This window comes from Bombus vancouverensis, chromosome 14 (genome assembly GCF_051014615.1).
Source record: "Bombus vancouverensis nearcticus chromosome 14, iyBomVanc1_principal, whole genome shotgun sequence".
Lineage (NCBI taxonomy): Eukaryota > Metazoa > Arthropoda > Insecta > Hymenoptera > Apidae > Bombus > Bombus vancouverensis.
The window spans coordinates 9462858-9488145 of NC_134924.1; the positions used below are offsets into that span (position 1 = coordinate 9462858).

At 42.3% G+C, this 25288-nt stretch overlaps 3 protein-coding genes across 3 annotated transcripts in view; 1 reads left to right on the forward strand and 2 right to left on the reverse strand.

The window, feature by feature from the left end:
- LOC117155354 (uncharacterized) overlaps positions 1-25288 on the forward strand; it is a 120089-nt gene that overhangs the window by 86153 nt on the left and 8648 nt on the right. The window contains exons 3-4 of the mRNA XM_033331245.2: positions 22360-22613; positions 24131-24942. Coding sequence (XP_033187136.1) covers positions 22446-22613; positions 24131-24942 — 980 coding nt within the window. The 5' untranslated portion in view covers positions 22360-22445. The remainder of the gene's footprint in view (positions 1-22359; positions 22614-24130; positions 24943-25288) is intronic.
- Positions 10114-15801, reverse strand: LOC143303602 (outer dynein arm-docking complex subunit 4). The gene is made up of 4 exons (XM_076624474.1): positions 15614-15801; positions 13740-13997; positions 11992-12593; positions 10114-11216 (listed from the first exon to the last, which is right to left on the reverse strand). Exons 1-4 carry the CDS (start codon positions 15799-15801, stop codon positions 10114-10116), a joined length of 2151 nt encoding a protein of 716 aa, XP_076480589.1.
- LOC117155389 (outer dynein arm-docking complex subunit 4) lies at positions 17047-21014 on the reverse strand. The gene is made up of 5 exons (XM_033331304.2): positions 20777-21014; positions 20161-20439; positions 18337-18763; positions 17766-18029; positions 17047-17674 (listed from the first exon to the last, which is right to left on the reverse strand). Exons 1-5 carry the CDS (start codon positions 21012-21014, stop codon positions 17047-17049), a joined length of 1836 nt encoding a protein of 611 aa, XP_033187195.1.

Here is a 25288-nt window from a genome sequence, read left to right on the forward strand (position 1 = left end):
AGAGTTAAAACTGATACTTGAACGCAAAATTTAAAAATAAAGATATATTACGCACCATCTATCTCTCACACGACGGTTACATAGAAATCTTACGAAGATTACATAATTACGAAGATACTATAAATCGTAGATTACAGCCTACGTACGTATGTCTACTTTATGATTAATTAAAACTAAGCTGCTCGCATGCTACGATGTCCTTGCAATTTCCCAAGGCGTCCCACGACGAGTTATTAGTCTGGTTCAAAATCACCCAAAGGCTACGAAGAGAATCTTGGATGGTCCAGACCAGACTGCATTAGCGTAATTCTCAGCTTGACGTCGTTCCGCAAATAATAGAATAACGTATTTCTAATGTTAGAACTAGTTGAAATTTAAATTAATAATAATTAATTAATTAATTAACTTAAAGAATTGCTATTTGAAAGACACTTTTAAGAGCTTCGACATTGTTGAAAGACACGCTAAAGATTATTTTCCATTTTCAACAACGTAATAATAAAGTATCGTTCTTTTGCGACATCAGAAACCATGTGAACAAAAATAGACTCGACGAGTTTTTCTCTCTGTATAGTCTCCGAAATAAAAGGGAGAAAAATAATAAAGGTCCGTTGCTCTTCTCCCCTCGAAGCATTCCCAAGGTATCGTTAATAGTTTCGACGCACAGAACATAAAACAGTGTGGCGCATTGTTCGGGCGAAATCGCAGCAACGAAAACGTGGCGAAAATAAATATTTGCGAAAACAATGGAGCGTCGACTAAAGGCACGAAACGAACAAGCGGGCCACGAATGCCATCGACGATTGAACGTTTTGAATTCTATCAAAAGTGCTGTCCAATCCATCGTTCGAGCAATCGGTTCGATCGGCGCTCGGTCCTGTTTTCCCTCTGCTCCATGAATTTTCCTCATTCGCGTCTCCTAAACGCTCGTTCCATACCAAAAAACCAATCACAAACATCAATCCGTATTTAAGCTCCAACTTGCCGAGGAGCAACAACGACTTCGTGTTTAATTATCTAAACTGAGTTATCTAAATGAGGAAGGAAACTTCATTGGAAAGTTCCAAATTTACAATTTGTAACGTATCAGAGATATCTTTCTGTCTTTAAAAATCTTGCTTTTGTATGATTTACGTCGTTCACGACAGAAATTGTTACACTGCCAAGAACTAAGTGTAATTAGCACTGAGAATAGAGAGAACTATCAGCGATGCAAGTCAACGAGCCACCGGTGTTCTATCGGCTTTGACCTGTGACTTTTTCAACGAGGTGCTCGAAAGTTGCTCGATCTCTATGGTAAAAACAAAGGTAAAAAAGCAATGGCCGATAGAAGGTGAGACGAAACTGCAGAGGTAGAAGCCTGAACGGAGGTGGCGTGACGAGTATATCGGTTTTAAAGCGAGCCACCTTCGTGTGTGCAGCTCGGCATATTAATTGGCAGTGCAATTTACACGGTGGAGCTGTCTTTCAAGTTGGGCCATCGGTGTTACGAACAACGAACAAAGCGAGTCTCGCCGTCCGGCAAAGTTAATTAGCCGTTCCAGGCCCGACAACTACGAATAACGACGTTAACGATGCTTATCGGGTTGTCCCGTGTCCGAGATCGGTTCATAGCAGAGCGGCACGTTCCTGCAGCTACGAGGTACCCGTTGCTCGATAACAACTAAAGTACACTAGACGTTTCTGTGTATTCTTTCGGATGCCCTTTCTTTCGTGAATTAAGTTGCTTCGAAATTAACTCTTCGCGACGGTTGTATTTTCCTAAAAATTCACTCTCTGTAACGTTTCAAGCTTCTGTGAAATTCAAAGATTCCTTGTGTACATAGATCGAGCGCAAGAGTTGATCCAACGTGGATCAGTCGAATCGTAATCGAAATTTAATCTACAAAATTAATTTTGGCTGGACGAGTAAAATCCTAACTCGAACCTAACTCGACCTCCTTCTAGCAGTGTTTTCCGACATTACCACGACATTACCAGATCGAGCGCAGTCAATTCAGAAATATAAGTCGGCGAGAAGACGAGCAAGAATGCGTGACAACATATTGCAGCTATAAAACGATAGCTGCAGCAAGTGATCCGCAAGAAACGAAAAATACGAGGAAACATATTTCTCGGGCGAATTTAAAATCGCGATCTAGTGTACATGGAATAACCGACGTGCTGTTCTCTGCCTCTTACTTTCACCTATGTAAACAAGCAGCATTTTACACCAGCGGTATTCTCCTCGAATAAAACTTAGCTTCTTAAATCCTCGAAAAGAACCTGAGAGGCTTGGAGTTCTCTTCGCCAACTTGTTGCCCTCGTTTCTCTTATTCATGGCGTGAAAAAACGGAAGCGCTGTAAAACATTCGGAACGGCGGAACGTCTGGATGTCGTTTTTCTGGCTATCAATTCTCGCGACGAAAGGGAAGCTCGTAGGACAGTGTGCCGACTGTGTAAATAAGAGAACAGTAATAACTACGAAGTGGGCGGAGGTGTGTTCCTTGTTCTACTTGGAAGGTGGCTTCTCTCGAGCTACGGAGCGTAACAAGATGTTTTTTCTGTCGTGGAAAGAGGAACGTAGAGCGAGAAAAACCGTGAAGCGGAAGGTTTGAACGGTTGTTCGGATGTCTAGGCCAACGTCGTGCCGAGAATAACCTCGATGCAAAGACAGAGAGTGCTGGAGACGTGGATACCGAAGTGGAAGATCCTCGTCGCTGGTAAGACGTCGCGAAGGACTCGAACAGATGCCACGAAACGAAGCGTATACACCATGCTTCGTTTCTTTTCGGCAAAACGAACAACTCCTACTTCCGATCCTTTCAATTTTATAGATTGAATCGTGCAAAGTGATACGTCGTTTAGGGGAGATGAAACGTTGTCGATTTATGACGATTACGAGTTGGACAAATCTGTTAAATTATAATTTTTACGATATACCATAATGTTATTTCATTTAAAATTATTATCCATCGGCAATGGTTCTACGATTTTCCATCGCCTTGAAGATTATTTTTCTCGTCATCGAAGGCAATCGGATTCGCGAGCTGATTTCTTCAAACATCGTCTACAAACGGGTTCATTTTTTTAAAGGAACAGTCGACAGAATCGAGTTTCCTCGATATCTAAGGATTTTCATCGATTGTTTCCTATTCCCGAAGCTGCTATACCGAGCCGCAAAGGAAATCTCCTTGATCGTCTCGTAAAACCTGGAAAAGATTCCGGATTATTCGAAAGTAGCGGAGTAAAATGGACGAACGTGGCCTGGATCTCCTGCCAGTCGTACGGATATGACTGAAAATGTATGATTTTTATTTCCAGCGAACCAGAAACTGGAGCTTTTCTCGTTACGATAAACTTCTCTCCTTCGATTAACAATTTTTTCGAGAGTTATCGAACGACAGAGAAAAGAAAGGAAAGGAAAGGAAAGAGGTGAGAAATTTTCTGACAGGTTTTTCGTATCAGGGAAAATTTCGTTCTCGCGGAAGCATTATTCGTTCGTTATTTCGTCGAGGAACTTCAGGAACGAAATAGTTTGCGCGCTAAATTATAGCAAGTTTTCAGTATCTGATTACCGGAATCACAGCGTGTAATAAATATTTCAGCGATATTCAAGCTCGACCCGAATTTCGTAATTACGTTACGCGGCCAGGCTTCCGGAGCTCCCGTGGCGTCATCAAATTTTCAAAAACTCCGAGCTCCTGTAATTTTGCGACGAACAGCTTTCGGTACGAATCCTCTCCAGGAAACTACGTACGATATGCTTCTCAGCATTCTCAGCTTTCACCTGTAATCGTTCGTTAGAAACAAAAATAAAAAAACAGGAGAGAACGTACTCCTAAAAAGTAATTATGCTAATTACGAAATTACGTTTCAAGCATCTCTACAGAATCACGCTCACGCAATCGACCCCTCACGCGTACTATCTAATTTTAATGCATAACTTCCGACCAGATAATCACGGTATTGATTATTCTCGACTATAGAAATACGAGTTTCGTCGGGAAACTGTAGACCCTCGATTATGCGAATAACATTATCCAGAAGTAAACTACGAATATTTATGCGAATTCATATCTTTACGAACGTAATCGAAAAAATGCAACCTAAATGGAAAATTACTAAATATCGTAACGAGTATCTACCATTGCATTGGCAACTAAGTGATTGCGGATTTTATCATTAGATGGTATTGACAAAATCCGCAATCACTTATTTGCCAACCCAATATATTGGCTATTTTACATAGTTTTCTATCTGCTGCAAAATATTTCCTATAAATACATCAAAATCCACGGTCTATTTACAAGTATTTTTCTAATTTGCTTTCGTCTCATGAAACTTAAATATTACATGTTCGACACGATCCTCTCGTTCTTTGTTTCTTCGTTTCTTTAAATCGAATACCTCGCAGGGAGCAACGAATGCGGATCGATTGCACGAAATTATAAATTCAGGCTAAGCCCGTTACGTATCCAACGTTGCTTGTCGAAATAGCGGTTGTTGGCCGTGTTGGTGCGCGCTCGAGGGGAAAAATTGGCCGAGCTGCATATCGCAACGAGCCGCCACTTTCGGCCGTGCCACGTTGATTTACAATGCCATGGAAGATCGTGCCTTCGAAAGCTTCGACGAGATTCGTGCTTCGTTCATCGATTTCCAATCGCTTTATCCTCGTGGACGACGCGCGCAACGCTATAATATATGGGAAGGACGGAAATACGATGCGTGGCGATACGACCCGGAAATATTGCGAGCGGAAACGAAATTGCGAATACTTCCGGTTTCTAGAGACGTTTGATAGCGACAGAATAAATCGCAGGCAAATTTCGCTACATCAACTGATTGTAGCAATGTACGCGTTGGATTGTCCCGATAGTTTCTTTCGTTTCGTAAGGAAATAATAGATGCGCAACATTCCTTGTTTTATATTTTGTTCTATTGCAACGAAATGGATCGTGCATAGTTAGATAAAATAATATAAAAGAAAAAATATTGCGCGTCTGTTATTTGCTTATAAAACGAAAGAAAGTTTCGGAACAACAGATATCGAAAGTAAACCCGAAGGACCAAGAATTTCAACGAGGAACGAATGATGATTTCTTTGTTGCGTCGCAGTAAAAATGTACGCTACGATCGAGCGATTTAAAAAATAAAAAATAGGATATATCGGATTAGAATAATAAATTATGAGCCATTGCGATATTCACGTTAATTTTATATTAGAAATAAGAATACGATAAGAGGGAAAGCTAGGGAGTAGATGTAAATATCGGTCAAAGTATGATCCGACACGATAATTGAAAGAATTCTAACCAGATATCGTAGTTTCAATGTTTTCAAAAGGATCAACTTGATGTAGGAAAATTCAAGTTATTACCTCAACTTTATCGATGCTTGTTAAAAAATTCGTCTTTCTTACCGATATATCGACGTTTGTCAGGATGCACGTCGCTTCGTGCAGATCGTGGCTTCTTCTTCGCCGTTGGCACGAGTATCTGCATCTCGACTGCAAAGCTCGCTTATCGATTTTTCGTAACGTTATCCTGGACGGGCGGACGAATAGGAAAATGTAAAACTGCAGGAGGCGAACATCTGGTGCATGCGTTAGACAAATCGATCGCGTATCGTCGCAGAGTCGTACTCGAAGTTTAAGTCGGATAAAATACAAATAGCTACCAGGTAGAACGTGCTAGGAACAGGAGGGAAAACAAGCACCGAGCTTATAATTTCCCAGCAAATAACTGTCGGACCTTCGAATCGAATGTAAAACGAGAGTCGTATCGAAGACAATTGTATGGGAATAAATTCCAGAATCATTTCCACGCGATTACTCTCGAAATACGCTCGGTACTTCGATCTCCAGTGTTATATTACATTTTAACGTACATGTACATGTATAACAGAAAAATTATTCAACGTACCTCTATTCTTGTCAATTAATTTTTCAAAAAGTTTCTGATAGTTAGACTTTAACGACTGTCGCTTCCCTTGATGGCCATAAAACGAATAGTTGTCAGGTAATCTTATGTCGCTAAAGAATTTGTTGAAAGTCGTTCCACGGGGATCAACGAGATTACGAACATCGTTGTTGCACAGCTATCGCGATGGGATGGTTAAAACGTTTCGAACAGCGCGTTAAAGAGGAAATCGATTAAACGGTGTCTTTGCTCCACCTTTGCCCTCGAGTTTAAAATTCGTTGGCCGTGCCTTAAGTATTTCACTATCTCGCGAACGCGAACTCGTTCCATTAATATTTTCTATACGTTGAAATCCGAAGAGCGCGAAGCTTTCCAACGAAGAGCAACAGAAAAAAGTTGCTAATTTATTTTCCAAAGTAAACCAGGAAGAGGTAAAAGTGAATCCAAACGATGCAAAATTGATTACACCGACACACCGAAACAAACCAGGCAGAATTTATTTCCCGTGGCAAATTGTTTGGTCCCAAGCTGCCGGTTTTATACGAACGATTATTCTTGTAAAACGAAACTGCTATTAACCGTTCCAACTGCGATGCAAATAAATCACTTTGAATCACACCGTCGTATAAAAAAGCCTAAAAAGCTCTCCGATGAGATTACCAGAATACTTGCACGGTTAGAAATAAACTGAAAATAAGTTGATTCTACTCTCCACTGCGTACGAACAAAAATCCACCCCTTTTTCTTCTTCTTTCTAAGTAAAACTTCGATTAAGCCATTCTACAGTCACTCGATGAAATGAATAATGCATTCCATCCTCGACAGCCTTTTCCCTGTCGCTATAATTGCGTTCCTTCCACGGCAAGGAACCAAGCGCACCGCTGTTGACCAACATAATAAATACGCGAGTCAACATTATACGACCGCAAAATTAGAAACGTTTCGTCCGCCGAGCAAATAGACTGGTCTAATTCTCGCGAACAATGTGGATTTAGCGCGTCGTGTATTTTGATTATATTACGATTGAAATCTGCATGCGATGAAATTTCACCTGTGACGGTCTTTAAGTATTGATTTCTTAACTCTCGTCTGGGTCTTTTAACAATTTACGTCTTTCCAAAAGGAATAAAGTCGAGTTAGCCAGCTACTGAATTATCAGTTGGATCAAGTCTCATTGGAACTCTATCGCGATAAAATTTCACGGACGAGAAAGCGGTGGATTACGAGCAGACTGGAGTTTTCACACGAGCAACCGTACCGAAAATAAACGTAACACGGTGTGGATTTTAAGCCATTGCGCTTTAATAAGCGCTTGTTCGAGTCAGACGACCCGTTTCGCGTTCAATTAACACGTGTCGCAAGAAAATCAATTTTTAACCGATCCCGGAGTAAAAATAATTATTAACGACACGGCTCAAGTACACGAAAACATACGGATCGTTCGTCGAGTTTCAGTGTGACGCGTTTCAGACGAGAGTTCCAAGATCGTGCGAAAATTCGCTGAAACGCGTCCTCTCTACACGGCAATACTCTGTCTCGCTCGATCTCCTCTTCTCCTTTAAATTCTTCTTTAATTTGCTGGAACTGGATTATACAAGATGGAAGATAATAATAGGATTCGAGAGAATTAGAATTTAGATGATTTTGCGAAGAGTTTTCTTTATGGAGAAGAAATTAACAGATTCTTTTCTCCGAGACATACGACACCGAAAGATATGAATTTCATCGTGATAAAGATAAAATGGTAATCCGGCAGTAATTTAGAAGTTGAACAGTGGTTGTGTTCCGATTGTTAACGCAGGAGGTCGGAAGTTTCGTGGATTCCCGACGGAGCGTTTCCTCCATGTTGGAAATTCCTGGAAACTTGGGAATATTTTTGCTTAAAATAACGGTAACTTTTCAGGAAACCGCGGACCAGAAACCTTGATAGAGGAATCTCGAGGCACGGTCACGAAGGCAAGTCGGAGTTTCGTTTCGAGCATCTTCTTCAGCAAATTGCTTAGTTTAGAAAAGAAACGTCACGGTCGCGTTATCGATTCAACCTGAAATTCCACGATTCCGTAGCGGTGCAGCGCGATGGTCTGATTTGACAAACGCGTATAGAAATTTGAACGAAAGTAACGATTATTTTAATCGAAAGATCCGAAAAAATATCCATTAAAAATGAATTAACTGATACTCTGGTATCCGTTAAGCAATTTTAACGTTAATTTAAAAAGGCAAATACTTAAAAATGCAATTGGTTCGGAGAAATAACTGACGCTCTAATAAATGACTATCATATTCTACACACTGAACTTTGCGATCTACACTTTCCTTCGCGCTATATTACGTAGCGTGCACTTTACACTAAACTACGTGTACATTACACGGAACACTCTACAGGGACAAAGATTATCTCTGGTCCAGACAGTGGACTACGCTTTAAAGTATTCGTGACAAAAGCAACGATCCCTTAAGAGAGGCAACAAACGTTCCAAGAGCATGTACGCCAGCGGGATGGCGTGAAATAGCGAGGATTCAAGTGGTTGGTCCGGTTGCTTCTGCTCACGGCCACGTTCCACCGCCAGAGACTTGAAAAACACGAGCACGAAGAGCTATTCCAGGCGCTTTGATGACCATACAAAAGAGGCCTGCCGAGAACACATAGGTAGCTCAACAGGTAGCACTGAGAGTACCTTCCTCCCTGGCGTGTTCTCACAGTTCCCACCCTTGCCTTCTTTCTTACTCGACGAGAGCCTCCCCTGTGCCTACACACGCACGTTCCACCTGGGCATTGACACTTCTCAACGCCCTCTCCGCGCTTTGGGAATTTTCAGACCAGTTTCCGAAATGCGACATTCCTGGTCTACCTAGTTTGGCAGAAAGTTCAAATATTGGATAGAAACTTTGTTGCCAATTTAATCTGATATTTCTCTAAATAATATAAAAACTTTGACACAGTCTCGACGTCAAATCGAATCAGCAAAGTGATAACTTAACGCCATCATCTTTAATTTCACGTGCATTACGTTATACGTAAATATTTCATCATCGAGCTGCAAAGGTGATCGATTTACCGTGAAATGACCAATGGTGTAAGGACTCCATGTAAGGATACGTCACGAAGAATTCTCGAAGGCAGAAAAACAAGCGCACCAGGTCGAAATATCCTCCGGTTTCTTCCTGCCAATTCTTTTTCCACCTTTTTCATCGGAAAATACTGCATAGCCATACAACGAAAGATTATGAACGGCCGACTGAATATTCACTGGCATTGCCAACGATCAAAGAACGAATTTCCACAGATGTGTTCGAAGAATCGTGATACGCCAAGGAAAAAAGGCACTGTCAGCGTTTTCATTATTTCGTAGTCCGGCGAATCGAACGTTCCGCACAGCTTTCACGTTCGGCGAAAACAACGCCGAATCGTTCGATCGATTCCTGTTTAATTTACCAGCACTCTCGATCGTTCATGATACAACAAAGATGGGTCCTGGAATTAAATTCGCGTGGATAACGAGCTAATTAGGCTGACCGAGGTGCAAGTGAAGAACATGTGAAGGAATAATGGCTCGTTCCTTGATTGTACGTGTCATTAAAATGGAGAGCCTTTAATCTCTGGTTCGAGAGAGTCTCGGTTAGTGAATTGGTCGATAATTCACGGCCGAAGCTCGAGTGGTTTCGATTGGCTGAAACACGCTCGTAAAAAGGAGAGCTGCGCAGCTGGTGCAACGCTCTTTTAAACGAATAGAGTCGTTGAGTAAATTAAGCGTAGCAGGTGACAAGGATTTTCATCGGTGAAGGTTTTTTCATTACGCTAACGAGCTCTAGCCGAGCTGTATCCCACATTTGATCAGGCTTACGCCGAGGTTCTTAATCTCTTGATCCTACGAATACTTCAAAGGGAATCCGAGGATTTCCCCTTGTTGCTCGCGCAATGTTATTACCAAATTTCTATTTCGACGGATATGAAATGGCGTATGAAAGGTTAAACCGACTTTCCGCTCCCTTCCGTGGAAGCAGGAATTTTACCATCGATTCCTCGTATAATTTTCCTTTCGGTTAACGTTCCTTTGATCTCTGCTGTCGAAAAGCCTGCCACATGTTTTCCAAGATTACCGTCCTTCGCTTTTTCCACAGAGAAAAAGAACAAAATGATACATCACTAGTAAATATTCTACGTTTGCCAAAAGATACACGATCGTGCGAACGAGTTATGAAAAGATTAACATTAATTAAATTCCAAAGGCATTGCACAGTCACGAAAATCGCCATCGGCGTGACACTTGCGAGGGCTGGACGGCAAAGAGGTCGTCCGGATCGAACGACTTGCCACGACCTCGTTCTGCCTATCCGCGCCGGATCTCGACGTCCGGAAACCATCCCCCGAATTCCCTAAATCGTCTGGTCGACCTTTCTCGTCGGTCGACAGCAGCATGTCCCTGAGCATCTCCAACAATTCCACTTCGTCCTTCTTTCCCAGTTCTTCGATCACGCGGAGAGCATTTAGCATATCCTCTCTCTGTTCCCCGATCTTATCCTCGTATCCGACCAACTTGCAGGATCCTCTGTCCGTCGCTTTCTCGCTATCCTCTTCCTCGTTACCGGACGCCTGTTTTACATTCTCCAACACGGATCCTTCCTCTTCTATGACGTACGTAGCCATCGTGTTCACGCTTCTTCCGGATACTGTGCTATTATTTTCACGCTTCGGCGTATCTTCCTCCTCCTGTACCTTGTCTCCTCCTCTATCCGCTATCTTCTCCAAATTATCTTCGACGTTTCTACTTTCTTCTTCTCGCGCATCGATGGTGGATGTAAGAGAGGTTAAGGAAGAGCTAGAAGACGAAGGAGAAACTTTCTTCCTCTCGATATCTACTCTGAACGTGGCACCACCTTGAGAAACGTACTGTTCCTTTTCAAGATCCGATCGAGCGGTACATTCGCGGTAAGTGCGGGCTAAATTCGCTGTCTTGTTCGACCGCGTCGTTATCTCCTCGTCTTCGTCAACCGACGTGTCCTCGTTGCCGGAATCGTCTCTTCGCTCGATAATCGCTTTCCTCTGCGAGAATACCGTAGTTGTCACCGTTCCCTTGCGGCTGACAAACAGACTCAGATCTTGCTCGGCTTTTTGGCCGTGAGAGATGACCGACTCGACGACCTCCCAGTGGCTGTTTTCGAACGGGATCTTGCGGAGGGCGTGCGCCACTTGGTCGATAAGATCGCGGATGTAGGACAGCATCGGGGTATCACCCTCTTCCTCGGTGATCTTCGCCGCTATCTGTAGCTCCTCCAGCGATTCCACGAATCTGCCTAACTTCGCCAGGCTTTGACCTTGAAAAAGAAATCAAAGAAGAATAAATCGGAGCGTTGCGTTGAAAGATGCCAATGATCTGCAGCGTACGATCAAAAGAATCTTCAAACTGGCAACAAGTGCTTGAGATCGCAACGCGAACAAAGATCACGCGCTCGCGTAAAGTATTTCAAAATGGTTACGGAGAGGAAGAACGAAAAAATCGGAGCAACGAGGAAAAAGAATCTGTTTATGCAATGGATGTGTAAAAATTACGGATAATCGTCTTAGTTAATAACGCGTTATTTACGATTAAAGCAAACGTTGTGATTTTGTCTCCTTCGAAAACGTAGTACGTCCGCCTCTTTTCCTTATCGCTGTGGTCAAATTGCGATACTAATTGTAATTCGAGTGGAACGAGCGGTATCAGCGTTCCCACAGACCAACAACCCGGACTACCTTCGCAACCGTTATCCCTATCGACATTCCGTGCTCTCGGGTGTAAATCGTACTCGCGTGGAAATTGATTTCGGTGTCCGACTATAGCCAGTTCTACCAGAGGTCTGATGCGCTAAATAGGTTCTAAACCACCGGACAGACAAATTGTAGCACAATAGACAATATATAGTAGACCGAGACAATCGCAGATCATCGGATTACCGACGATTTATTCTTCCATCTTACTAAATTTCTACGACACTTGCGATTTTAATATTCTTCTATGACAGTTGCGATATCACGCGTCATAAGATCGATCCAAATCAAATTGCAAATATAATAAGTTTCAGAGAAAAAATGAATTCCACAAATGCGTACCTAGCAACAGCCTTCCATTAAGCATCCACTTCTTGGAATGGGCCTTTGTTGCCGCTTCCACGCACCTGAAACCCATTTCCATTGCTTTTTCATATTTTCCAGTCTCCAAGTAGCATCTGCCAATCTCGTGTTTGATCCAAGCCACGGGAATCGGTTTGTTCAAGTGCTTGGACAAGTATTCCCATGCCTTGGCCGCTGCGTCCAGGTGTCCAAAGCTGAGATGCACTTTTCCCAAGGTCACCAATGACCGACAGATCTGAACCACGTCCCCGGTACTCTTCGACAAGCGTATCAAACGCGATACGCTACATACTGCCCGATCGTGTCTTCCCATGGCCACGTGGATCAAGGATAAATAGTGATAGGCAGCTATCTGATAGCGACTAGGGTCGTGCAAGCCCTCCGATATCACGAGTAACTCCTGAGTGATCTTCAGAGTGATGGATACTTTTCCAGACTCGAAGGACGCCTCTAGATTCTTCAATGTAGTCTCAGCAAGATTGTTTAATTGTTTGAACAACATCTTGGATCTTGCTAGCTGAGTATTGGAGATTCGAGGAGACGGAAGGCTCTTCCAGTAGCTTTTGTGGCTGTCGAAATAGCTAGGGGTTGGAGGAAAGGGCAGTGTTTAATCATTTATTTTGTGGGATCTTTGCCTCGGTCCCTGAAGCGTGGAAATTGAAAATTTTTTCATTTGAGAATTATCGGCTGATATAATATCAGCCTACCCTAAGTAACGCGATCGTTTTATAATTAGATCGAGTAGGGAAAATTCTAGTCAATTTTAGCTTAAAATTAAATAGAAATTCTAATGCTAATATTAGCAGAAAATCTTGTCAGATATCTTTAGATATTGGAAGATCGAGTTCTCAGACTATTATTATATAAATTAGAGAACAGTAACAAGATAGAACCTATTCCATAGAGCATTGTTTTTATGCAAATGATTTAATTGCCTCGATTCGCATTGAGACGTTCGATTCATTTCCCTGAGGTTCCCATCCCTGTTCCTATTGACGTCAGTCGAGGACCCGTATTCCGAGCCACGTTTCGAATCGTTATCCCGACATTTCGAATACTTTAATCATGGTCTGAAGGCGCATTGATATCATACTCGGTATAGATCAGATTCTCATAGAATAGACAGATCTGACAGACCGTAATTTACGTAGACAATCGTCTTACAGGTGGCATGAATATATCATCTTATAGATAGATTGCTCTCGCATAAATCATGAATACCGTGCATCGTCTATTACATTACCAGACTACAATCCTACCAACTAGATGGATCAGAATCCTATTAGCGGTAAATGAAATAAATCAACGAGCTATCGTATCTTTCGCCTTCTCTGATTTCCACGAACAATTTAACTAAATTCGGTCTTTTATATTCTAATCTAATTTTTCACTGTTCTAGGCTTTAAGAAACGCTTGAAACTCGATTGTTCGCAATAGATAATCGCACAAAGTTTCAGTTCGCCTACCATTACGTACTATCGCTCGATATTTCTTGTATCGATGTTATCCACATTATTAGTCGAACATGTTAGAATTTTCATTTCGAAACGCTTGACGCGACAAACAATCGTACAAAATCGTCGTTCTCGCAAAATAGAAATTCCCATGAAAGAAATTCAGAGTTAAAATTTTCCTCAATTTTTGCGATTTTGCTACAAAAGATTCAATAACATTTTTCTCAGCTTCGAAATTTTTCCACGTACTCGGTAATAAATTTTGTAACCTACCTGAGTACCTCGGGGATCGACATTGGTTCGGGCGACTTCTTCAGCTGCTCGTTCGCCATTATAGCGGCGGTTTCCGGACATAGGGCAGCCGTTAATCGCTCTCCAGAGCTGGGTAAAACCTTCCGCAAAGCTTTCGACGGATTATTGCAAGAGCTTATCGTCGCTGCGGTCCTCCTAGCCGCAACACCGTGACTGCTGTCCCTCGGATACAAGTTCGCTGCTCTATGATACAGTACTAATGCCGACTCGTAATCACCGCTGCAAATTGCCATGCAACATTCAAAATTCGTTCGCTTAGCCTCGGCGAAATGGACTGACGATTAATCACGGGGAGAGGACAAGGGTCTGTTTAAACAACGCTTTAACACCGCGTCATCGGTCGTTACCTTGCGTACCGTGGCGATGAGCTAATTTCGATAATTAACCGACGCCTGGAGTACACGCGCAAAATGCCAGAAATTATGGAAAATACAACGGTTGGAACAGGCGCTTGGTGACACACGCCAATCGCTCTTTGTTAAATACGATTATAACGGAAATAGGAAATTTAATTAGATGTGTAGCCAATGAAAAGTTTTCAGTCAATGCTTTGTCGTAGTTTGAATCAGACCAATACGTACATGGTGCATTGCGTTTCAATACAATTGTCTGTAAATTCCTCGGACGTTCTGTCGCTCGGGTTTCGGTTTCGGTTTCGAGCTGTGCACGTGCTACCGTGTCTGCTTACCGATCGTATGACAAAGAATTTGTAATATTCGCACGAGCGTAATAACGCAGGCAAAAATTATCCGATTTTGTAGTTTCGCTGTATTCGATCGTTCGAAATTATACCGCGTGAAATTCATGTGGTTTTGAAGCTGTTTACAATAATTCCTCTGCAATTCCCTTGAATGTACCATATCAAAGACTTTGTACAACTCGAAACATTCATTTCGCTTGTTACTATGTATTTGGAGCTGCGGAAGAGATTATTTTGAAGATTTTTACCTTTGAACATATTATCGAAGAATATTACCTTAAATCGAAATACAATTTGAATATTAACAAACGAGAGTTTATCGATGATCACTTTAACGATCTGAAATAACGTTACCGCACGTATAGTGAATGAAACCTAATCCATTAATTACGATACACATCTGTATGTGTGAAATCCATTTCGCAACGTATTAAATTTCAACAACACGCAACATACTAAAAGACAATTGGATTTCGATGCGAGAGCTAACATTGTCATCGACATAACTCTATCATGACGTCTTTAATGGCGGAACATTCACCCTGGTCACACCCTGCGATTAATGCAAAAGTAATTAAACGATACAGTCACGGTTTCTCTAATAGTCTGTACGGCCATTTCAAGAAAATAAATTCATTTCGCTGATGAAATCGTTGAAATCGATGCGTAGTAAAGGCCTGACCAAAGCGCGCAATTAAATTTCAAGCGAAACAATTCCAATAATTGCGGTTTAGTTTCTATTTCGACTTTCGGTTTGAAATTTCCGCTTCCACTCGATCCGAAGGGAAAGTTGATAAAACGATAGTACAACGTTGATAACAAAACGAACGCGAACACGACCACCTGCACCGTCGGTTTTTCTACGCTTCGTTGCCTGTATTCTCGAAAAATTCAATTCTATCAAAGCATCGGTGTATCAACATTTACAAAATAAATTGTAACGCGATATACGAACGCTGTTCCGGGTCGCGTTTTAAAGTGAAAAGATTTGCTTGGAAAATTACGCTGTCGAAAGTTCGTGAATGAAATTGAAGACGTCAACTGTCCAATTTGTAAAAGTTATTTCTTGGGAGGAGTGGTTAGCCTCTTAGAATCTTTCGAAGGGAATGAAATATAAAAATTTTGCAAATCTTGCCTGCGGTATAGTTGATCAGCTTCGCGATGCAAAGATTGCGCGTATTCTCGATTATTCTTCGAGACCACCTTGCAATCGCTTTTCTTGTGATCGAGACGCGCGCGACTTTCCGCATTTTCCACCGCTTTTCTTGTATCGTTCAAATCCTCCGAGTTGCCTCTCAGGCCTCTGCTCGCGAGGACCGCCATCAACGTTTAAACTGACGCTGACGTTTGTCTCGTTGAAATCTCGCCTGAATTTTGCCATGATTATGATACTTTGAAGTTTGCCAATAATTTTACGATATTTCAAAATATAAACGGGATGCTTTACGCATCCGGATTGTACTATAATTTCAGTTATTTCTAAAAGATCGATTTATATTTTTTTAATCCTCTTACGCGCACGCACATACACGCGCAAAATAGAATGAATATTATTGTGAATTTGCAAGCGAGAGTAATCGTTTCATAAAAAAAATCAATGAAGCAGTTGCGAGCTAAATTTATACAATTACATTAACGGCGTATAGGTTCGCAAACTAAACGCAAATTTTGTTAATCGGTCTGCAATCGGATTTTCGCACTGGACTTCAACAGAGGAACTTGAACTATCCATTTAACAGAGCGCAAGCAGACAACGAGAGAACTTATCCTATTAGCTGGCGCAATTTTCCAGAGTCTGCGCGGAAAATCCAGCTACCATCAATTCTATCTTTTTCACCGGGGCAAACCTAAAGGCGGAGATAAAGCGTTACAGACTAGCGAATACGGCGCTATGTCATACTCATTCCGCTTTCAAAGAACCATTCTCGAGAAGATCGACACTGCGGCACCGCCAGAACGTCTAAGATTATTCCTTAAAGAACCGAGAAAAATTCACTCGAACGCTAAACGCCATTCTCTTTCCAAGTTCTGAAGCTTTAATCGTAGATTCGACTGTGAAAAAATCCAAAGAAATTCCCCATTCTCTCTTTCGTACAGGCAGGAATATCCTCATTTTTCATTTATCGATTCGACGACGGTTCCAACCCCTTCGACTTCCTTAAACTCTGGCTTCCTAAACACGTATCGAAATTTCATATCTATCTCCGAGGCTTTATAGTTCGAAACCAGCCGCGTGCAACGAAGGCTGGCCCGACCTTGGTCCAAAAGTTTATAACAAGTATACGCTTCTCACTTGTCAAGGATAACAGTTTCAACTTCTCAAAGTCCTCAAAATCTTATCGGAGATCAACGAAACTTAGTACCTATACTCGTAACTTTACGCTTCATCATTGCCATTCATATTCATCAAGGTACACGACGTTAAGTCCGTCCTTGTATAACTTGTAGCACTTCGACAAAGCTGTGGTTCTCGTTCACCGACCAGGGTATGCTTCGTACTCGCGAACCTGGTGACACGGTCAACCGGACGAACAGAATCGACATTCGCGAGACTCCAGACTCTAAACGTTATTCATATTCATCGAAGTCCGCGAAGTTAGGTCTGTCTTTGGAGGATTCGTATTGCGCCAGTAGAGCTTTCCTGGCCTCTTTCTCGGGGTCTCGCGGTGGACTAGGCAATATGGTCATCCTCTTGCAGGGCAACTTGAACTTGCGATCCACGGGCTTGCAGCCAGGCATCACCGACAATCTACGACTCGCAGGAACCGCGTCCATCCGCCTCCAAAGAAAATCCACCTCGGTTTTCATATCGTCTGGCATTAAATTTAATATCAGCTGTTGCCTCGCTGCGATCGCGTCGAACGCCAGCAACTTCTCCATGTCCATGTCGTCGATCACCTCGATCGCGTTTTTGTAGAAGTCGATGAGGAAGTCGAGGCCAAGCTTCTTAGCACTGGACAGTGCCAGAAGAGCCGCTTCTTTCGCTTCGTTGCGGTAATTTTGACTGATTTCGATCCGAATGAAGAGGTGTTGAGAATTTAACATCCACTGCTCGTTGCCTGCTTCCTGTCCCATGTCTCGAGCCTTTTTACCATAGAATCTGGCCAGATCGTAACGACGGATGTCGATCAAGTATTTCGAGAACTCGTGGAACAGCCAAGCCAGCTCCGAAGGTTCCGAGGCCATGGCTAGCCTTCTAGATTTTAAAGATGAAACAAAAGAACGTTTAATATAGAATATTTAGTACGTTTTAGAGGAATATATATCGCGAAAGAAAAAGAAGAAACCTGCGATACATCTTGAGAGTTTCTTTCCTATCGGTCGCTTTTAACCAGCCAATGTCGCTGTCGCGTGGTAGCTCAGCAACTCGAATTCCCAGATGATGTTTCAAGTATGTTCTCTTAAGTTGTTTACTCTCTATCTTTGATAAATCGCGGGTGTCTATATAGGTCCACGCGACCATGTTGTAGAGCGCGTTCAGACACTTCTCCTTTACAGGAAACATCTTCAGCGAGTACGAGTCGAACTTGTCTTTCACACGGTCCACCATTCTGAAAGAAATCGGATATATATCGAATTATTTTTTCACCGCTTAAAATTCCTAGCTAAAATAAGAAATCCGAAGCTATTTCTGTTCTGTAGTAAAATGTGTTTTACTTTCTTTATCGCTTCCCTATACTTTCCTCAATTTCCCCTGCTGTCTTTCAAAAATTCTCAAAACAAGCTCGTTCTTATCATACTTTTATCACCCCTGAATTATCCAGCATCCACGTTCTTCGCGGAGAAGTATTGGAGAAAATTTCTCAAGAAGATATTCAAGCGTGAAGAGAATTCGATTCTCGTTCAGCAACGACTCACCCAAAAAAGGTGATGTAGTCTTTTCGCATTCTAATTTCGTGCAGACGATGCAACAGGAAGTCTGCCTGGATAATGATAAGGTTCCTCCTCAACTTCTTCTCATTCTCCAATATCTTCTTGTGACCCGGAGGTATGCGTCTACTCTCGAACATCATCACGTAAAGTGGTCGTCGCATTCGCAACACGTTCTGCCTACGGATACCTCTCCGGTAATTCCTCGATATCACTTGATGAAGCAACACGCTGGTCTCTTTATTCGGGGATTCCAGTTTTTCCGGATGTTCGGCCAGGTATTGCAAAAATTCGTTATCGTGCGCCAGGTAACCAAGGTATATGTGCGCAAGGATACGCTGCATCCTTCTGAACTCGGCTTCCGCTCGAGCTTCAGGGTAATTCACTTTGAACTTTGTTTGTTCCTCTTCTATGCCTAGAGAACGATATAATCCTCGATTTTCGCTATTTTTTAAAAACAAAGGAGGGTAGTTTACTCTGATTTATGCTACGTATCTTACTACTGGAATGATCGTTTTTACGCTTGCTATGTAAATTCTCATTCATAATTGTTCTATTTGTACGGTGTTCGATTAAACATCTGTAAAAGTGCCTGGAAAGAATTCTGCGAGTCGCGATGAACATTTCGTCACGAGTGGGATAGAGACGAGAAATTGATCGTTCGAAGAATCATCGTGCTACCTGCGTATCTACACCGTATCGCATGGGAATAAACGTTGGCCGGAACAAGAGACAAAAGCGTCGCATAGAGGCGGCCATCTCTTATTACAGTCTCAAATGAAATCCCGACAGGCCGCGTTTGCTGAGCCAATGAAATATTCCCGAGATAGCATGACGAACTAAAATTTCGAGCAAAGTAGGATTGATTACCGCTGCATTAAGGTAGAATCAATTATTTATTTAAAGTGTTAGCCAAGGTTCCACTTTTATCACTTCGGCGTTCGCGTTTCCTGATTTATCAGGACGCTAGAACGCACCGGGTATCGTTCGTTGAACGTGGTGAGAACAACGCCAGCGGCATGTTGTTGCAGCCACCGCGACGATCAAAGGAAAGATTAAAACGTTTAACGAACGACATTATATTCTAACGAGTTTCTGCTTTTCAATTTTCTCTCTTCATCCTTTTTTCATTCTTCTGTTTCTTTTTCTTTTTTTTTTTTTTTGTCACGAAATATCATCTTTGCGACCGAAATGAAAAGTTAAAGTCCAATTAGTACGCGAAACGAAGAGTCGAGTCGACGAGCAGAGCGAAAGCTGTTAACTCTGTTCGCCTGTGGCAGCAGGTTTGCTGCGAAAACTGAAACCGTTAAATCAGGAAGTTGCAGCACAACTTAAGAATTATACTCGCGCTACAGTTTTGTCCGCATATTTCGCGCTACTAAATTGACTGCCCCTAGCGTTCTGAAGTTTGCTAAACATCTATCGAGGCAGATACTTTTAAATCCTATTTCGAGTTTATTTATTATAATACTTGTAGCGGCACTCGACAGTAAACTAGGGCCGGACGACGATAGACCAGTGGTTAGCGTCGTTGGTTACGAACGTTCAACACCCCAGGTTCAAATCCCGGCACCCGTAGTCCGATTTTTTCTCCAAGATTCCTAACTGAGAAGAAGCCTACCGGATGCGCAGACATAAATATCATATATCAGCAACAGTCAGTAGTACCTATCTCGGCCTATACAACAGCAGCACTATCACGACCTATCCAGCTCATACTACTAATCGTTAAACTTCTTTAAACTTATCAAATTTTCCTATTCTGCTTTCCTATTTCTAAAGGAACATCTATCGTACATCGTTCAGCCTTACCTGCAAGCTCGTCCACTTCCTCTTTAAGTTTCTCGATCAACAACTCTCGATATACCTGCAGCTCTCGTATCCACGGAGAGAGGAGTTCGAGTGCCATGGATTCGGTATCTAAGCCGATACAGTCCTCGATGGTTTCGTTACCTCGCAATATCCCATGCTGGAAGAACGTGGTTGGATACTTCTGGTAACCCTGATGGGCGTGTACCAAACTGTGTTCGAATTCGCCGATGTGAAATAGCGTCTGCAACTGCATGTGCTTCACATGGGAATGGGTCGGATCTGGAAATGAAAGCAATCTCGGGAAACAGCGAGTTAATTGCGTTTAAACGTCCAGCAGCAACTCAGCGCTGCTCGTTCGAAAATTAACTCTGCCATAGAAATGAACTTTGAGAAGGGAAAAAGCTATGGAACGTGCTCTCTCACGACTTCAAGTTACAGTATGGAAATCATTCGAAATATTTATTCCTTGCCTATGGTATCGTTGACAATAGCAATCGAAGGATGCTTGAAACTTGATATTAGAAGGAATTCGAATTTTCAAATACTCGGATTTCTCAAATTACGAATTTCTATGAGGAGCATCTTGCGAACATTTTCTCAGAACGTAATATCTAACCTAATGTGAGACATTTCTCGGTGGTTTTCAACGCTCTGCGGAACCTAGCGTAATTAAGTTGCACTTTTCCGAGGCCAACGTATGTCCTAAGATCGTTTTGCTGGCCCTGTTGAATCGCCTTCTCGAAATACATCTCCGCAAGGGGGTATCTCTCGAGGCTTGACAGCCGGTAGCCCCATTCTCGGTAAACTATACCGTCCCTGAAGAACAAGGGACCCTCGTCGTTCGTTTTCACCATCTTGCTAGGAATCTAATTTTCCTGGACAAGAAAACGAGAAATCGTTCGAAGAACGTTTGGCGTCGGAGTGCATTGTGAAGCTAACCTGTGCTTTGGATCGATATACAACTCAGGGAATTAAAAGAATCCGCATGGAGCCCAGAGGCTGCTCTTCACTCGTGAATTTTGCGCCGTGGATTGGAAAAGAGTGATCGGTTGCGCGATCACATGTTTTCCAAAATCTTCGTAGTCGTCCGTGGAAGCGAGCAAAAGCTTCTGTCAGCTGGTTCTGCATGATATCAGCCGATTTCGATACACGTGTGTAAGATGATTCGTAGAATGATTCAAGCTATTGGATCAAAAAGCTCGAGTTTCTTCCTGTCCTTTCGCTTTTTCTTCGTCTTGTTTATCGATATCGCAAATTGAAAGTAGATATTTATTAGAGTATTTGAAAAAAAAGTAACATATCCTAAGGGGCAGATTTGTCTGGACAGAAACAGGGCGGTTTAAAGGACAATATTATTTTTAATAAAAATTTATTTCCGAATGAAACGATACACCAGTGCACCTGTGATCCTATAACAAAGCACCGACGATAAAGTAAAGCAAATCTTCTAATAAAAAGTTACACAAATATACTCTCGACCAACATTTCTTCCAGCCACTGCATTCATTAAACATTTATAAGGGAAATGAACTCGATCTCAAAATCGCCTTGCGTTAGATCAAAGCAAAAAGTTTCGTTGTCGGCGATTTCCGAGTCGCGCGAACGCGCAGGCTCCCTTTGAGTCGAGATGCAACGAACGGACGTAATCCGCTTTCGATTTTAAAATAGTAGCACGCACGTAAAGCTCTTTGTGGCATTACTTGTCACGCACGTCGACGGATTACAGCCGAATGACGGGAGAGGAATTACGAGCGTAGCTTTTCTTCCATTCTCTTCACCAATTTTAGAATATCAGACCGCGCGTTCCTTCCTACACCCTTCGTTTCACTGTATCGTGAACGTTTATCAGCCACTACCGCGAAATATTAATGTCTGAATTATTGAATTATTTATCGTTATTTAATTATTTATTATTATCACGAAAGCTTTCGTAATAATCGCAACCTCGAATACTAAATATCTGTATTTAGACTGGAGATAACGACTCGACAAAATAAATAAATCAGCGTCGTTTTACGTTTGTCGCTCAAAATAATCGTCTTTGATCCCCAAGTGTTGCGATCACGCACTTACCCGATACTACGTACTCGGGTACGTACGTCGCACTTTTATCGAGTCCTTCGATTAAATGTCTAACTGAATGCAAAATGTAATTAGTCGAGTATAATAAAGAAAGAGATTTATGGAATTGTATTGCAGGATACTGGTGAAGCAACGAATTTATTCAGATAGAGACGTCGAGTAATCGTGGACCATCGGTTTAGCTGTGCCCTCGAGATGCGGTGATGGCTTTGCTGTACAGATTCGCGCAGCTGCCTGATAGCAGCAGCACGCGGGTCTTCTCTTTCGTCGTCACCAGGAGCGTGGTACGAGACCCTGAAAGAGACGTCACCAGCAAGGAGCTCGTCTGCGGCTTCCAGCGATGGTCCGTCGCATTTTCGCGTGGAAACAAGGTGATATATGTACAGGGTGGCTCTTCCTTCAGCCTGACATTCGTGTTTATTTATCTCGATTCACGCGTTTATCAAATAATCGTTGGTAAAACAATAACGCGACGAGATAGACAGCAAAACGATAGGAGTGCAGATGAATTTAATTAATTTGGAAAGTAGCACGTTGCCATCAATGAGAAGCCAGCGATAAAATCGCGAATCGATCGTAGCTAATGAATCGGAACTATTTGAAGAGTCGCGCCGAGCGAACCGCAAATACGACCACGGATGTTCGTCATCTTCTCCCGCTGAAATACGAGGCAACTCTCTGGTTGCTGGTAATTCTACTCCGAGCGAGTCGTGGCGAAAAATGAGACATTTATTTCCACGACTTGGCTATTCATTCGCATACAAACATACGCGTTATTATTTCATTGATGGGACATGTAACGAATTCAATTTCTTTCTTCGACACGAACGAATAGTTCAGTCACGATTTAAGCAACTTCGAGGAATGCGTAGGTTACGATCAAACAAATTTCTCGTTTCTTATTCGAACAAACTTTGGAAATGTAGAGAACAGGAAAGAAATTTTTTCCGGGTCGTTAGGTTACGCTAAACTTGTTTTCTCTTTTTTATCGAGCACCGTGTAGCGATAAAAATTCTCTAAACGGCAAGAAGAAGCTCAACTCATAGCGTAACTGATTAAACGCAGAATTCGAACGTGCACGCGAGTCATCGGACTGAAAAATCAATCGATGTTGGGAAAGCTTGAATGCGATTAAACGTAAGGACCGATCGCTGTAGTAAATACAGCGCGCGTAGCAAAATATGCAGCGATTAACTCGATAATTAGATAACGATAATATGAGAAATTAACGAAGCGGCAGTTAACACTTCGCCATCGAGCAGCGAAGGCAGCTTCGCATCGCGTCGCGCATACAATCGCCGATTCTTTAGAGTCGTCGACTGGAAATGAAAGAAACGATCGATGATCGCTCGTTCGTTCGATAGCCTCTGCAGGTTCGACAAAAAGCGGTAGCAAATTCGAATAAAATAATCCGCTTTTTAATATCAAGAACTAAATTTAAAACATTGATTTTGTTGAAAAAAAAAAGATAATAACGATGCAAATGAAGCAATTAAAAGACTAAACTATCGATCCTTTATTATCCTGTGTACAATGTATTTTTGCACCAAGTATTCGCAACAATTATGCACGCGTTTTCATAGTACGTATTAACATGATTGCACAGCGTCTATTTTCTCGCTGCAAACACCGATTAAGCGAAAGCAAATCTGTAGTTGACCTAGTTGTAAAATACGTGCTATCAGATGCTTTGATCCAACCATCTACCACTTTGCATCGATCTCTGTAACAATACTTTCCAAATTCTTTAGACGCGCACAAAAATCAGCAAAAGAACGACCAACCAACTATTTCCTTCCAGACTTCGATTCGTTATCCATCGGAAGCGAAAATAACCAACTAAACCAACCAACGTAAATTCACTTAGAAATCTCTTTTCGTTATTTAGGTTCTAGGCGCGTATCTCGTATGGCGTGGGGCCTCGAGAAACCTACGGGTCTACGTGGACTTCACGTTCACTCTGCTGAATCGGGAACATTTCTCGATGAACGAAGGTTTCTCCGGAAAACGAGTGAAATTCACGTACGAGGCGCCTGCCCAGGGCAACCGGAACTACATCCCGGTGTCGGACCTCTACAGCCGAAACTTCGCCGACACGAACGGCGAGTTTCAACTGGAATTATCAATGGCAAATGTGAGGACCGTCTACATGACCGACCTTAAGATGCCCAGCAGCACATTCCCAGCTGGACAATCCAAATCCAACAAGCTGGAAACCGATTATTTCGCATTCGGTGGCTTTGACTGGAACCTAGTAATTTATCCTAATGGAAACAAGGAGTTGGAAGGTTACCGTGGCCACGACAGTGGTATCAGCGTCTATTTGATGAGGATGAGCGGCTTCGATCATCGGTGCAGAGTGAGATACAGCGTGGCCTTGGGCGAAGGAGATCGTAGAATCGATTCGGGACAGATCGAGGATCTGTCGGATGCCGAACGATGCGGGTTTGGCTGGCATACGCGTGTCAGATGGTCGGAAATCGCGCACAAAGGTGTGGTACGGGTATCCCTGGAGATGGTGGAAGCTAGGACCATCTGTGAAGTCGCTGTGCAAGCTCGAGGACCTTCGGTGCTACCAGCAACCCCTTGTTACGATCGTGACAAACAAGCCTGGATGATTCGAGCTGATTTGCATTCGGATACCGTCAGGCTACACCTAGTATACAAGGATATTCACAACGTTCCGAGGAATCATTTGAGGTTGGTAATTACAAGGGAATTTGTAGATTCCAGATATCTGAGTACGTATAGTTAGCGTATAGGATGTCTGAAATTAATTGGCCTATGTAGATTAGCAGAGAGGAATTTCTGTAAATCGTACTCGAGAGAATGTAAAATACCGTGGCATTGAAAAGATTATTGATTGAACAATTAATTTCGAACGGATATAATAGTAATAATAGTAATAAGTTTCTTGTATTCAAGAAAGAAAATTCGGATCATCCATTCGTGTATTTCCATTCGAATCTCGATGACTTATAACAATCCTCTTTCGAAAATAAGTACCTTAGAACTTAGAACGCCATTCTACTGCCATCTCTTATCG

What these genes read in the sequence shown, in the direction of transcription:
- LOC117155389 (XM_033331304.2), bottom strand. Translation starts at nt 21,014, where the DNA reads ATGGTGAAAACGAACGACGAGGGTCCCTTGTTCTTCAGGGACGGTATA. An exon ending in GACTACATCACCTTTTTTGG is followed by an intron (nt 18,030 to 18,336) that starts GTGAGTCGTTGC and finishes GATTTCTTTCAG; the next exon opens with AATGGTGGACCGTGTGAAAG. An exon ending in ACTCTCAAGATGTATCGCAG is followed by an intron (nt 17,675 to 17,765) that starts GTTTCTTCTTTT and finishes TTTAAAATCTAG; the next exon opens with AAGGCTAGCCATGGCCTCGG.
- LOC143303602 (XM_076624474.1), bottom strand. Translation starts at nt 15,801, where the DNA reads ATGGCGGTCCTCGCGAGCAGAGGCCTGAGAGGCAACTCGGAGGATTTG. An exon ending in GCTGATCAACTATACCGCAG is followed by an intron (nt 13,998 to 15,613) that starts GCAAGATTTGCA and finishes GGCAATTTGCAG; the next exon opens with CGGTGATTACGAGTCGGCAT. An exon ending in TCGATCCCCGAGGTACTCAG is followed by an intron (nt 12,594 to 13,739) that starts GTAGGTTACAAA and finishes TCCAACCCCTAG; the next exon opens with CTATTTCGACAGCCACAAAA.